At 43.2% G+C, this 15,392-nt stretch overlaps 1 protein-coding gene across 4 annotated transcripts; it reads left to right on the top strand.

Moving 5' to 3' along the window:
- Window positions 1-14,784, top strand: MRPL55 (mitochondrial ribosomal protein L55). Of its 4 annotated transcripts, XM_043977010.1 has the most exons (5): window positions 1-130; window positions 2,095-2,247; window positions 6,467-6,668; window positions 12,680-12,862; window positions 14,735-14,784. In XM_043977010.1, the coding sequence occupies exons 2-4, from the start codon at window positions 2,222-2,224 to the stop codon at window positions 12,830-12,832; spliced, it is 381 nt and encodes a 126-aa protein (XP_043832945.1). In that variant the 5' UTR covers window positions 1-130; window positions 2,095-2,221; the 3' UTR covers window positions 12,833-12,862; window positions 14,735-14,784. The 4 variants fall into 4 exon arrangements, with proteins under 4 accessions (XP_043832945.1, XP_043832943.1, XP_043832944.1 ...); XM_043977008.1 differs by lacking the exon at window positions 14,735-14,784 and having other exon boundaries at window positions 12,680-13,075; XM_043977009.1 differs by lacking the exon at window positions 14,735-14,784 and having other exon boundaries at window positions 2,092-2,247; window positions 12,680-13,075.
- The last annotated feature ends 608 nt before the right edge of the window (window positions 14,785-15,392 follow it).

The following is a 15,392-nucleotide window of genomic DNA, read 5'->3' as shown; positions in this document are numbered from 1 at the left end:
GCCGTTGCGAGGCGACGCAGACGCGCCGCCCGCGACCTTATGCCCCCAGACTAGGAACAAGAGGCCGATGCTCCTATTTAGGCAGCTCTTCCAGCGCCTCCCGACGGTTCCCACACCACAGCCCTGGGAGGTAGGTAGTGTGGCGGCCATCGTCCGCATTTCCGGCCGATACGCGGCCCAAGGCCACGTGGATGGGCTAGAGAGACGCCCAGGACGCCTGGGGCTGATCCGGCCCTAAGGCCTCGCTCACCTTGGCAAGGGGCCTGGGAGGGATCCGGTCCTGGTTGTCCTTAAAGTTCTTTAGCTGCTGATGTCAATCCGGCCTGGCACCAGTGTTGTGCCCGACCAGCTTCCGCCTCTCTTGAGGACTAGCAGGTTGTCAGGACCCTTCTGGGAACAGGTTTTTTTTTAAAGTCGCTAGTCTTCCAGGTGGAGTGAAAAGAGCATTGAACTTTGAAGTCAGAAGAACTGGTTTTGGATCCCCATTTTGCTGCTTGCTGGCTGTGTAACCTTAGGCAAGTCACTTCCTTTTATACCACAATCACCTCCAAAGTTCTCATCACTTCCTGTTTTGGCTTCCCTAGCTCAGAATTTGTGCCTCTACAAAGCACCTTCCACAAATCTGCTAAATTGATATTCCTAAAGGACAGATCCGATTATGTTACTATCCTTCTCAAGAAGCTTCAGTGGGTCCTTGTTTCCTTTGGGATAAAATTCGAACCACTCTATGTAGGATTTAAATGTCTTCACATTGTGGTGTTCCCCTTTAGAAATTCTTCCTTTCAGCCAAACTCTGCTACTGGCTGTATGTAGTTCCTTGTTAATGCTTCTGCACAGGCTGTCTCCTATGCTAGGAATAGACCATTCCTCTGCCTTTTGGAAACCCTCGTTTCCCTCAAAGGTTACCTTAGTTCCTCCTTCATAGAAATGATTTTTTTTATTTACTTATCTTCAGTCTTAATAGTATTTTATTTTTTTCCAGTTAGGCATAAAGATAGTTTTCAGCATTTGTTTTTATATGATTTTGAGTTCCAAATTCTTCTCCCCCCTCCCCAAGACAGCAACCAATCTGATAAGTATTTACTTATTTTACATATTTTTTCCTCTCCCCACCCCTCCCACCCCAAGCCCCAGTTTCTTCCCCTCCTTGAGTGTAGGGGCAGTTTTGTTTTTGTTTCCTGAAACACCTAGGCCAGTGCCTGGCATATATAGGCCCTTAATGTAGATAATTGGTAGATAGATAGTTATCTATTGGAGGAATCTATACCTGTTTTATTGGGACATAAATGGGGAGTTCCTGGTAAGGAGACACCACCACCCCCCTCAATTAAGACCAGCATCTTCTCTACAACTTAATACCCTAGAGTTGCTTGGAGGCACTGAGAGGTTAAGTGACTTGCCTAGAATCACAATCAATATGGGTCAGAGGCAGGATTTGAACCCACATCTTCTGGACTCCAAGGTGGATGAGTTTAATCGAATCTCTAAGGGAGAGGTTCTTAACCTTATTTTGTGTTAAGGATCTTTTTTTGCAGTCTGGGTGAAGTCTATATATACCACTTCTCAGAATAATTAAAAATAGAAAAACATTCATAATTGAAGGACATGCTGAATTTCAGTTAGAGATTATTGAAAATAAAGATGTGGTCTTTTTATTTTAAAAAATTTTTGTTTGTTTTTTCCCTATTCAAATCCACAAGCCCCAGGTTAAGGACCTTAGTTAGTTCTAGGGCTCACTTTCCTTATCTCCAAAATGATGGATTTAGATTAGATAACCTGTAAGGCCCCTTGCAACCCTAAAATCCCAATTCCCTATCAGTCAAATAACATAGAGATCATCAACCCTTTGAGCCCCTTGAAAACTTTAGTGATACCTTAATGCCATTCCAATCAGTACTTCCCAAAACATGAATATAGCCAAGATTCTGGGAGAGTCTGACCCTTTGCTTAATAGGTATATTATTGAAAAGTGCGGGGGCGGGGGTGGGGGGGTATGGAGAGGAGAGTGTTGGGGGTGGTATTTTGTTTTATGCTTTTTAAATAGAGATCTTTTGAAAGAATGGTTAAAAAATGTCTTGTTTTCTTGGGCAGCAGATTGTACACTAAGTGTACATCAGTTAGTCTTTTGGTGACTTGGCTGTGATGTGGTTCGGTTGACAGGCGTGTGAAGAGAACTTCCATTTCACGAGCTGCTCTAGTGGACATCATCCCAGGGTCAAGAATGGCAGCTGTGAGAAGAGTGATTTGGTAAGCACAAAGCTCTGGTGTCATAGGGTTATTAAACTGTGAACAAGGGGCAGCTAGATGGCACAGTGGATAGAGCACTGGCCCTGGAGTCAGGAGTACCTGAATTTAAATCTGGCCTCAGACACTTAACACTTACTAGCTATGTGACCCTGGGCAAGTCACTTAACACCAACTGCCTCACTAAAACAAAACAAAACAAAACAAAACAAAAGTGTGGACTAGTACTTCCTTTTACCATAAGAGTTAGCTGTTTTTGTTGAATATTCAGAAAACGTTCTGTATTTACCCTTCCAGCTTTATCAGCCACTATTATAACAACTTCATAGCTGCTCACATTTAAAGTCTGCTTTAAAGTTTGAAGAATACTTTCCTTACAACACCCTAGTAAGGCAGAGTATCTCTATTTTATAGGTGAGGAAACCTGGTCTCTGAGAAGTGAAGTGCTTTGTCCATGATTACACAGCTTAACTAAGCCCTGAAAGAGTTAGGACTCAGCCCAGGGCTTCTGCCTCCAAATGTAATGTTCTTCTCTCCCTATTGTTTGCTTCCCTACTTGATCCCACCAGTCCTCCAGTACAAGTTAACTCATTACTTCAGGAGCACTTCATATCCAATTACTGATTTTGTTTGCCCCGTGTAAATGCCCTTTTCTTTGTCTAAGTCCTATTTGTGAGTTACAAAGGCTCTACCTCTTCATTTAGGCTTCCTCACCTACTGAAGCTTGCTCCTCTGAATTATATCTCTTGCTACTTGTTAACTCACATTTTAAAGTTTTTTTTTGTGTTTATTTCTTAGCTCTTCTACCAGAAATTTAGGTAGGAACCGTGTCTTTTCTTTTTAATTCCTCCCCAGTACCTTCATATACTAGGCATTCAGATATTTATTAGTTAAGTGGGGGAAAAAATGGAGAATCTGTCAGAATCAGGTGGCAATTTCAGAAAGACTTAAGGATTTTTAAAACTTTTCTTTTTCTTGTCCCATGGGTAACTTAGAGAACCTTTGAAAATGCCAGGTGTTGAAACCCAAAGAACTCTTGAATTTTCCATTGCCATGGAGTATCCTCCCATTATCTCCTTTACAAATGGGCTCTGTGGGGGCAGCTAGGTGGCGCAGTGGATAAAGCACCGGCCTTGAATTCAGGAGTACCTGAGTTCAAATCTGGCCTCAGACACTTGACACTTACTAGCTGTGTGACCTTGGGCAAGTCTCTAACCCCCATTGTCCCCTCCCCCCCCAAACCCCCCAAAAAACAAATGGGCTCTGTGGCCTAGTGTCCCCTTCCCACGAGCCAGGTCACCTGTGATTGTCCACTGCAGCCCAGTGCCTGATGGGCTGCTCAGGAGCTGCCACTAAGGTTTACATCAGCATAGGAAGAAACAAGCAACATGGCAGCAATCCCGTCCAGCGGTTCACTCATAGCAACCCATGACTACTACCGAAGACATCTGGGTTCCACTTCCAGCAACAGCTCCTATGGAAGTGCTGAGTACTCTGGAGAAGTGATCCCCCACCATCCTGGTCTTCTCAAATCAGACCCAGGCCACTGGTGGGCGAGCTACTTCTTTGGGAAGTCGAGTCATCCATTCATGACAACTGTATTGGAATCCCCAGAGCACTCAAGAACTTTCCAGGTTGCTCATGGCACGATCACCTGTGACCTGGCTCAGGAGGCCATGAGGAAGCGGCATGTCAGCGAACCCAGCAAAACCAACACTGGGCCTTCTGCATGGGCAGCAGCACCCTCTGTGTTGCTCCCCCGATTCTGAAGTGTGCTAGGCATCAGAACCCATTCCCCCCTCCCCTTCCCTCTCCCACCTATTCTATTCCCTTAGAATAGACAGGCTGCTTAAGTGTAGAAATAGTTGTGTGTGTGTGTGTTTTTAAAAAGGAAAACAAAAGCAAAACACCAAAAAACAAGTAAAAGAAACCACACTTATCATTTGTTATTTTACTATCCAAATGACCTGTGTGCTTTCCAGCAGCCTCAGTAACTTTGTTTGCTTTGTACTCAACAGAAACTAATAAACTTTGAGCAGCCTTTTAAAAAAAGAAAAGAAAAAAGAAAATGCCAGGTGTTGGGTATGAGGAAACCTAAGAGAGGAAATACTTTAAGAAGGTCTTTGGAAGCCTAAGGAAGATGTCTCACTTTCATCAGTCAGTCCTTAAATCCTTGCATTGTCACTATTCTCACACATTCCATTGTGCCAAGCAAGTATAGACATAATTCAAGACCAAGAAAATGAGTAAACACTGGGACTTAAGAAAAAAGAAAATTAAGTGCTTCAGAATCTCTGTAATTTCAGGTGTGCTCAGTCCTGCCCTTCATCTTATTAGCATCTCTGGGGATTAATGCAGCTTAACTTTATCCTTCACCAAAATAACTTCTGTTGAGGTCTGGTTTGTCCCATAAGTAACCCCTGGAAGAATCAAAAACTAATCACTTTTCATAACTGAAAGTCACTCTTGTTTTCCAGCAGTGGAGTTAATTAGTTCTTTGTACTCCAATTTACCACACTGATTTTAAGTGTCTCATGCTAACAACAAATGTTTAAAAAAAGAATACTATCCTACAAGCACACAATAACACACTATAGTTTGTCAATCACTCAGCAGCTTAACCAGCACCCCACAAGAGCTCATTTCTGTGTCATGTATGGTTGTAGGCAATCCAATATAAGCATAAGCCCTGGGCCAGGAGCTCACTCTTAGCATGGCATAGAGGAATGAGCACTTTCTTTCGTTTTTGGTGAGGCAGTTGGGGTTAAATGACTTGCCCAAGGTCACACAGCTAGTAAGTGTGTCAAGTGTCTGAGGCCAGATTTGAACTCAGGTCCTCCTGAATCCAGGGTCGGTGCTCTATCCACTGTGCCATCTAGCTGCCCCTGAATGAGCACTTTCATCAGAGTCAGAAGATCTGTCCTCTGAGTCTATATCCTGAATTTCCCAGTCACCACAGTAGCTTTATTGGACAAGTTCTTTTTTGTTTGTTCATTTTTACAGCCTGTTTCTTGACTTTGGACTTTATGTTAAAGTTAGGCTCTGCTTAGCTAGGGTTGGGGATGATTGGGCCAAGCTTCAGTCTTTACATCCTTCTGCTGCTTTCATGGCTAGGGATTCTGGTCACTGCCCCCCTGCTCTGCCCTCTGGTCCTTACTCCACTCCTCTCTGCCCTAGAACTATAACCCAGAGCTAGGTAAGGGGACAAAGGAACTGCCAAAAGGTGCCTAGTCCCATGCCCATTGCTCACACAGGGGTCCCTTGGAATCTCTTTCTGGTCTGGTGTTCAGTCCCCTTATTGTCCCTATGCACTGGGCACCCCAGCCCTCAACCCAATGTCCATAGACCTGACTTCTTTTTCTGTCCTGAGCTTCCTTGGGCTGGAAAAATAACTCACTGTGACTTTTTGTTGGTTATCCCACTCAGAATTCAGTCTAATGCTTTTTTTTTCCTTTTCTTTTCTTCTTTTTTTTGTTTTTTTTGCTATCTTGGCTCCTCCCGCCTCTTTTTGTGTTTTTTTTTTTTGCAGGCAATGGGGGTTAAGTGACTTGCCCAGGGTCACACAGCTAGTAAGTGTCAAGTATCTGAGGCCGGATTTGAACTCAGGTACTCCTGAATCCAGGGCCGGTGCTTTAACCACTGCGCCATCTAGCTGCCCCTCCCGCCTCTTTTTAAATGAGATTGGAAGGTCGGAATTGGAATCCTAGCTCTGGCAATGGCTTGCTGTATTACCTGTACAAATAACTTTACTTTGGGGCAGCCAGGTGATGCAGTGGATAAAGCACTGGCCCTGGATTCAGGAGGACCTGAGTTCAAATCTGGCCCCAGACACTTTACACACTTACTAGCTGTGTGACCCTGGGCAAGTCACTTAACCCTCATTGCCCCACAAAAAAAAATCACTTTACTTTTCTGAATCTGTATTTTCTCATCTGTAAAATAGGGGTGATAATTCTTGGTAGCAGCCACTTGACAAGGTTGTTATGAGGAGGAAAATAATACTTCATAAACTTTAAAGTACTATAAAGGGGATGGGGAGATATTATTGTTACTTTGAGCCCCTGGCCTGTTGGTCAGGATTAAACAACATTGCTGCATTAACATTGGTGGACAGAGCTGCCTGGCATTGCTGTCTTTTGTATATGATAGGAATGTTTGGTGGTAGTTTGTTTCACTGAGTGAATGAGAACACACTTGACCATCTGAATCCCTTCCTTTGTAGCTTCCTACAGCAGAATTTAGTGAAGATCAGCTTTCCCACTTCACATCAGCTGCATACATCCCCCAGCCAGCTCAACTCCAACCGGGCTTCTCTCACTCGAATGCACAGGAAGGCTTATGCTCGGTTGTATCCAGTGCTGTTGGTCAAGCAAGATGGATCTACCATTCATATCAGATATAAGGAGCCTCGGCGGATCCTTACAGTAAGAATTTGAGCACAGGCTCAATTTTTTAAATTGTTCTTGTATTTATCCAGAAAGTCATTATTAAGAGCCTACTATGTGTAAAACGCTATGCTGTGGCCTGGAGTACAAAGTCCCTGCCCTCCAGCAGTTTACATTTTACATGGAGGATGCCACATACAAACAGATAAAGATATCTGTGATCATTGGAGAAGGGGGAAGAGTGTCCTTAGGAATGAGGAAAGGTTTCTCGAAGGAAATGATATGTGAGCTGAACCTTGCAGGAAGGCAGGTGCAGATCAGAAAGGAGCTTGGGGCGGCGGGGGGGGGGGGGGGGGGAGCAGTCTGTGAAAGGTGTGGAGGCCACAAGTAGAGAGCCAGACTTGAGGGAGGGCAAGGAGGCCAGTTTGGCTGGAACTTAGAGTGCGTGCATGAAGGGGAATGAGAGGCAATACTGCTGGAAAGGCCAACTGGAACCAGATTGTGCATGGCTTTAAATGCTTAGTGTGTGGGGCAGCTAGGTGGCGCAGTGGATAGAGCACCAGCCCTGAAGTCAGGAGTACCTGAGTTCAAATCTAGCCTCAGACACTTGACACTTACTAGCTGTGTGACCCTGGGCAAGTCATTTAACCCTCATTGCCCTGCAAAAACAAAACAAAACAAAATAAAATAAATGCTTAGTGTGAGATTTTTCACCATCTGTAAAGTTGATGTCTATAAGGGCTAAAATTCTAGCTAAACTGTCTAAAAATCTAATGAGTGGTCGCCATAAATTATAAGCTTTAGCAAGAGTTTAGACTTTTAAGTATTTATTAAGGAGCATAAGAATTTGGTGAGGAGAGAGAAAGAGGCCAAGGTTCCTTCATCAATCTATCTAAGGGAGCCAGCATCTCTGCTCCAGCTAAGCCAAGGTCCTGGGCGAAAAGAGAGCCCCTCGCCCCTTCTTCGTCCCAGAAGCCTCCCACGAAAACAGAAACAGGCCGTCCACACACACACAGCTCCAAGCTAACTGGCTGGTAGCTTTGATCAACAGTACCCATGAGCAAACGTCACTTCCTGGCGCCAAGGCCACATGGCTTGTCCTCAGGCCAGAGTTCACAAAATGTTCCTCCCATCAGGGGTTGTTATTCCAACTCCCACATTAGCAAAGGAGGTTGTAGTTTATCCTGAAGAAACAGGAAGCTAGTAAAGGTCCTTGGGCAGGGGGAATGACCTGGTCAGATTGGCACTTTGGGAAGATTATTTTGGCCTTCAGAGGGAGGATAGATTAGACTAAAGAGAGACTAGAATTTGCAAGTAGAATCAGGAGGTGGTTATTTCATTCCTGGCAAGAAAGAATAAGACCCTAAACGAGAATGACTGGCGTATGAGTAGAGAGAGAGGAATAGGTGTGAGAGGTGATGTGGGAGAGGTCAGATTGACAAGGCTTGGTGACTGGTTGAATATGGGAAGGGAGGAAGAATGAAGAATTGAGAGGTTCTCCCAGGTTGTGGCTGTGCCCTCACAGAAACAGAAAGAGCAGGTTTAATGGGCGGAAGTTTACAACCCCATTTTGGGTATGTCGGGTTGGAGATGCATGCAGAGCATTCAGTTGGAGATTGTGGGTTCACAGACCCGTGGCTGGAAGGGATCCCAGAAGCCATCTCTTCCACTCCCCTCGTTTTACAGATGAGCAAACAAGCCCAGGGAAATGAAATTATTTGCCCAAGGTTACACAAGCAGTAAGCATCAGAGGTAGGATTTGAATCCAGTTCCTGTGACTCCAGAGATCCTCTGGCTCTCATTTTCCCCCTGTATTGCTCAGATGTCTAATAGGCAGTTAGTGAAAGTGAATTTGTGTTCAGTATGAAGGGCCATTTGTCCAGATCCAGGAGTTATTTACATAGAGATGATAACTGATGAAATCACTGAAATAATGAGATTAGTGAGCTTTAGGGGAGTTCTAACCCCATAGGGTGGGGTAGAACATGGACATGGACAGCAATGGAGACCAAGAAGTCAGAAAGAAAAATAACCAGGAGAAAGCATGGATACTGAGGGAGCCAAGTGTATCCCTCAGGAAGGAGGGGCCTTCAGGGTCCATGCTATGGAGAAGTGAAGAAAGATGTGGTTTGAGCCTAGGCCCAAGGATGTAGTGATTAATAACAGTTTCAGTTAGGTGGCTCATGCCAGATTGCAAGGGGTTGATAAAAGGAAATGGCAGAGAGGTGGAGTGTAGGTGACTTTTTCCTAGGAGTTTGGCTGTGAGATGTGAAGTAGAGGGGGGAGCGTGTTCTTTTTTATGAAGCTTCTCGATGATCACTTAGAGACTTCTCCTGGCCCCTGTGTTCTTCCACACTTTTATCAATAGCTTGGACAAAAGCGTAGACGACGTGCTTATTAAATTAGAATGTTGCCTGAAGCTCGCAAGGATCACTGATGTGTTTGATGGCACTCAGGAGCCAAACATCAACCAGTAAATCATCGGGTATTCGTTAAGTGCCTCCTTTGGGACAGACACTATGCTTGGCGCAAGGGGATGCAAAGACCAAAGTTCAGCAGCACTTTACAGGCTATATCAATGAACTGATGTGAAATAAAAAGACATTTAACAGGGATAAATATAAAGTTCTACATTGGGGCTCAAAAATAAATTCACAAATTCAGGATGAGGCTTTTGGGCATGGCAAGCTCATTTATTTGAGTCCTCGGTGTGGCGTCGCAGCCAGAAAGCTCATGCCCTTCTGAGCTCATGGAGAGAGGCAGAGCACGCAGCACAAGGGAGCTGGTCGTCCTGGTCACATGACAAATGAAGTCCTGTTCTCAGCTGTGGGCAGGTGGGAGCGGCGGAAGAAGGTGAGCCAGGACTGGAGGAGAACTGGAGGACGTGAGAGCTGTCTACCAGAATTGAGAGGGCAGCTGCATGGAGGAGGGGGGTGGCCCTCGTTCTGCTTGACCCCAGAAGGCAGAACTGGAATAACTGGGCAGAAGGGCAAGAGGCAGACTTAATGGGAAGAAAACTTCCCTGACAATTGGAGCTGTCCAGAATCGAGTGGACTGCCTCAGGAAGAGGACCTTAAAGAGAGGCCAGTGGACCACTTGTTAGGGTCTTTTTGGAAGGATTGTTCAGATATAGGTTGGCTTAGAGCAGAGGTGTGGATCATGTGGCCCACAGTGTTCGTGAGTGTGGCCGAATCATATTAAAATGTAATTGAGAAATAGTTAACAAAATAAATAAAAATGTGGCAGCCAGGTGGTGCATTGGTTAGAGTACTGGGCCTAGAATCAGGAAGATTTATCTTCCTGAGTTCAAATTTGGCCTCAGACACTTTCTAGCTGTGTGACCCTGTGCAAGTCACTGTACCCTGTTGGCCTCAGTTTTCATCTGTAAAATGAGCTAGAGAAGGGAAAGGCAAACTGCTCCATTATCTTTGCCAAGAAAGTGGAGTCATGAAGAATCAGACATGACTGTAAATGACTAAAACAGTAACAGCAAATAAAAATCCAGTAAAACAGATCGTGTAAATATGGAGTGTTCTAAGCCCTACCTGCCTGCAGGGATCCTTATGAATGGCTTGGTGGCCTCTGATTCCATTTGAATTGAACACCACTGGACCAAAAGGCCTGTTAAAGGCCTTTCCAATTCAGACAGTCTGTGATTCTGCAGCTATTGTAAACTCTAACTGATCTTCCTGTCTACATTCTTTCCCTATCTGAGGCTGTCCTTAACACTTTTGTCAGATTAATTGTCCTTGTATGTAGATCTGTTTGTATACCTCCTTTGTTCAAAACCCTTCAGTGATTCCCTGTCGTTTATTCAATAGAATTCAAATTCAGCCTTTCATTTAGGACCCTCCACAGTCAAGTAGCACCAGACTTTTCTTATTTATCTCATACCATTTATGTTTACATGTAGTTAGTGGTCTGACCATATTCTTCTGCCAGCCATCCTCTTTTTATTGATATTGTATGATCCATATTTCCTTTTTAGAATTAAATTTTTTTAGCAAATAATAGTCCATTTTCTCTTCCATCCCCTCCAGCCACACCATTGGGAAAAAGAAAAATGTAACCTTTGTGACAAATGTGCATGGGAAAGCAAAACACATCCTTGCATTAGCATCACTTCTCTATTAGGTTGTTACTTTCCTTCCTCATTGCTCCTCTGGAATCAGGGTTGGTCACTGTGATGGTCAGAACCCTTAATTCCTCCAAACTTATTTGTTTTTATAGTATTGTTACTGTATGATTTGTTGTGCTCATCTCACTCCACATCAGCTCATACAACTCTTCACAGGTGTCAATGAACTCTCCATTTTATCATTTCTTATGACACAATAGTATTCCATTACATTCATATACTGTAAGTTGTTAAGTCATTTGCCTGCCAATAAACGGTCAAAGGATATGACCAGGCAATTTTCAAAGGAAGAAATCTAAACTATCAACAACCATATAAAAAAAATACTCCAAATCACTAATAATTGGAGAAATGCCAATTGAAGCCATTCTGATGTTCTACTTCTCACCCAAGAGATTGGCGGAGTTGACAAAAATAGAAAATGACAAATGTTATAGGGGCAGAAACCTGGCACAAAAATGTGCTGTTGGCAGAGCTGTGAGCTGGCACAGCCAGTTTGGAAGCAGTCATTAAATTATGCATATCCTTTGACTCAGCCATACTACAATCGGGCCCATACCTCAAAGAGATTTTTCTTTTTTAAGAAAAGGAAAAGGACCCTATGAACAAAAATCTATATGGCAGCCTTTTTTTTTTTTTTTTGTAGTGGCAAAAGGCTGGAAACTAAGGGGATGTCCTTCAATTGCCATAGTCTTTCCATTTCTCACACTTTCCCGCCTCCATGACTTTATTCCCAGTGCCCAGATGCTGCTTCCTTATGCCCACTAAATCCTTAGCCATCCTTTAAAGGTCACCTCACATGCAGCTTCCTTCATTAAGCTCTTTCTGCTAATCATAACACTTTGATAGCATCCCTTTGATGCATTTATTATATAATAGAGTGAGTGTGTGTGTGTGTGTGTGTTTGAAACCCCTTGCTAGACTATAAATTCCATGAAAGTAGAAGGTAGAAACCAGACTTATTTATTAAGAAGCTGGTAGCTTTAGAGCCAAAAAGGAACTCAGAGGTCATCCAGTTCAACCCCTTATTTTACAGGTGAGGAAAAGGAAGCCCAAGGAGCTTCCTTAAATCATGTGCCCAATGTCACACAGGTTATTTTATATCCCCCCATGTTACCCAGAACCATACTGTATACATCATGGGCCTTTAATGTTTGTTAAATGAATATGACTGTATTCCTTTGGATGTATAAATTCTGGTGTGGGTATTATATTAAAAAATCAGTTCTATTTCTTTATAGTGACCTCATAGGGGGAGCCTTGGATGGATGGATACCACTTCATACTAAAATGTTTTTCTTCTTTAACAAGAGTACTTTACATGCAGATGTGACTGACAGTTCTGATCTTCTCAAATAGGGTCATCCAAGACCTCCCTTTATTAACTCCCACTAATAAATGCTGCTAATGACAAGCTTATGGGCTCAGGCTAAAGAGCTAACATAGATTAATTCCTGCACTGCAGAACTGTTTGCTGCTGGCAGGTCTTTTATTTGATTTGCTAATTAATATCTAACATCTAATTCTGAAATTTTCAATATCATGGAGGCTTTACCACTGATAATTCAGCTGTTGTCTGTACTGTATTTTGGTGTCATGTACTTGGAGGGGATCCAGAAAAAAGTAATAAAAAGAATTAAATGGGGAATCAATTTTATGAAGACAGGTTAAACATACTCAATTTAAAGAGCCTTGATAAGAAATTGCTAAATGCAGGGCTTAATGACATTTCCTCTCAGGAGTGAAATCGTCAGGGGGAGGCCAGATGACCATTTGTTGGGGATGGCGTGGAAGGGATTCATGCTTCAGTGCAGGTTGGACCAGGTCCCTTCCATCTCCAGAATTACAATTCTGAGTTTTCAGGGTTTCGTGTTCAATGATTATACCATTTGCTTTTCCCCCTGTCTTTCAGATGCCAGTGGATATTGACACACTTTCTCCAGAGGAAAGAAAGCTAAGGCTACGCAAACGGAGTTCCAAGCTTGTTGAAGTGGAAAAGAAAGAGACAGAGTTTGGAGATGACTTCAATGTGGAGCAATACACAAAATTTTGGAAGAAAAACTGAACATGTTTTGATGTTAAGATTGTATAAAGGGTGAGTGCATTTAATGCACCCAAATATATCATGATTTTAAAAAATTAAAAACTGATAAACCCTATAATGATGCACTTATTTATTTTTTGTGTGGATGGTTTTCTTAGACTTTTTTCCTCTGCTGCTTCTCCGTGATTCAAACCTTTCCCATTGACCTAAGGGGCAACTTCTGTATGCATAGCAGTGAGAAATAAAGGACAATATGTGACCCCTGCCAGGAATTTATAGGAGCCTGATTTCTTCTGAGAAGTTCACACTTTAATAGGACAGATAAAAGTACAGACAGCAATAACAACTCATATATATATATATATATATATATATTCTGTTTTACAATTACACATTGTTCATGTCTTCGTGGATTCTTACAACTGTGTGAGAACCCTCCAAATGAGGATACAGGCCCAGGAAGGCAGAGTAGGTCAAACCCATCTGACCACATAACTACTGCTCTTTCCATCGCTGACTCACACATACAAAGAGTCACCATGCAGTTAGAATGTACTCAGTGATCAGATTACCTGCTGTCTAGGGGAGGGGGGAGGGAGAAAAATCTGAAATTGGAAAGCTTGTATAAACAAAAGTTGAGAACTATCTTTACACGTAACGGGAAAAAAATAAAATACTTTATTAATTTAAAAAAATTTTAAAAATAAAAAATAGAATGTACTCAGTGAGTGCCAGGAAAGTATGTTGGAAAGGAAGGTCATTTTTAATAGAGGAAATGAGATTAGGGGATAGCTGAGCAATATGGACTTTAAGAATTTGGTAGAGGACATGGAGCCATTGTGGGGGTGGAGGGTTGTGGGGCAATGAGGGTTAAGTGACTTCCCCAGCTAGTGTCAACTGTCTAAGGTTGGAATTGAACTTAGGTCCTCCTGAATCCAGGGCTGGTGCTTTATCCACTGTGCCACCTAGCTGCCCCTGCCCCATGTAGGTTTTTGATAGGAGAGTGTCCCGATAAAGAAGGGAATAGTGGATAAAACGCCAGCCTAGGAGTCAGGAAGACTGGACTTTGAGGGTCATGTCTTGACATCCTGTCTGTGTGATCCTGGCTAAGTCACTTTAACCTCCCAATTTCCTAGGCAATTCTCTAAGACTAGAAATTGTAGAGAAGATGCAGCTCTGTGTTGGTAGGGGGAGTTTCCTTCCCCTCCTGGCTGTGCTTCTGACTTTCCAGAATTCTGTACTACTCTGGAACATCTCTCCATCATGTCAGCCTTCTTGTCCCTTCAGTGAATTCCTCTTGGGGACTCCATTTTGGGGAGTGGCCAGGACTGGCCAATCTTTATTCCCCTCCCAGCTGTGCTTCTGATGGGCCACCCCTCCCAGGAGGTAGCTTTCCTCCTCCACTCATTTTCAACTGTTTTATGTATTACCTTCCCTTATTAGAATGTAAATTCCTTTAGGGCAGGAATTGTTTCTCTTTTTGCTTGTATTTATAGTCTCAGCACTTAGCACTGTGTCTCTGAACTTAGCACTTAGCTCTTCGCACTATGTCTGGAACCTTTGTTGTTATTGTTGTTGTTTAATTGTTTTTAGTTGTGTTGGACTCTTTGTGACCCCATTTGGGGTTTTCCTTATAAAGATACTGGAATGGTTTGCCATTTCCTGCTCCAACTCATTTTACAGATGAGAACACTGAGGCCAGCAGGGTGAAGTGACTTGCCCAGGGTCACATAGCTAACTGGATTTGAACTCAGGAAGATGACCCTTGCTGACTTCAGGCCCTGTATTCTATCCACTGTGCGACCTAGCCGCCCATCTGGCACATAGTAAGTGCTTTAATAAATGCTTACCTTGCTAGTAAAGTCACAGTTCCAATCCAAAAAATCAGTGTGTATGGTGGATTGAGTAAAAAGATATTACAGGGGGCAGCTAGGTGGCGCAGTGGCTAGAGCACCGGCCCTGGAGTCAGAAGTACCTAAGTTCAAATCCGGCCTCAGACACTTAACACTTACTAGCTGTGTGACCCTGGGCAAGTCAACCCCAATTGCCTCGACCAAAAAAAAAAAATTTTTATATATATATATATATATATATATATATATATATATATATATATATATATTACAGGTTGGTAGAGGGTTATTATTGTATGCCATAATGATAATGGTGGGAGGAATGAAAACCATATATTGAGTTCTTACTTTGTGCCAAGGCTTATGCCAAATGCTGGGATTACAAACACAAAAGTCAGGTCCTGCCCTCAAGAAGCTTACATTCACAGACTCCCAGAATTTTGAGAGTCGGAAAGGACTCAAGTGACCATGTAGTCTAACCTATACCATTCCAGTGGGTGACAACACATACAGGGGACTGAGTTGGGTTCTGGAAAATTGTGAAGATGGTGGATGGAACAGTATATGGTCAGTTGACATGCCCTTTCTAGAGGCAATGGTAATATTGATTTGATTACAGCCCTCTGAGCAAGAAGAGGCAGGAGCAGAGCATGGTCCCTCCCAGGCATGAATGGTTTCTACTGGTCTAGCTTGGAGGATAGAGCAGCAACAGAACAGAAAATGGCCAG

Source organism: Dromiciops gliroides, chromosome 1 (genome assembly GCF_019393635.1).
Source record: "Dromiciops gliroides isolate mDroGli1 chromosome 1, mDroGli1.pri, whole genome shotgun sequence".
Lineage (NCBI taxonomy): Eukaryota > Metazoa > Chordata > Mammalia > Microbiotheria > Microbiotheriidae > Dromiciops > Dromiciops gliroides.
Note: the sequence above shows the minus strand (reverse complement) of the source record. Positions and strands in the feature narration are given on the sequence as shown.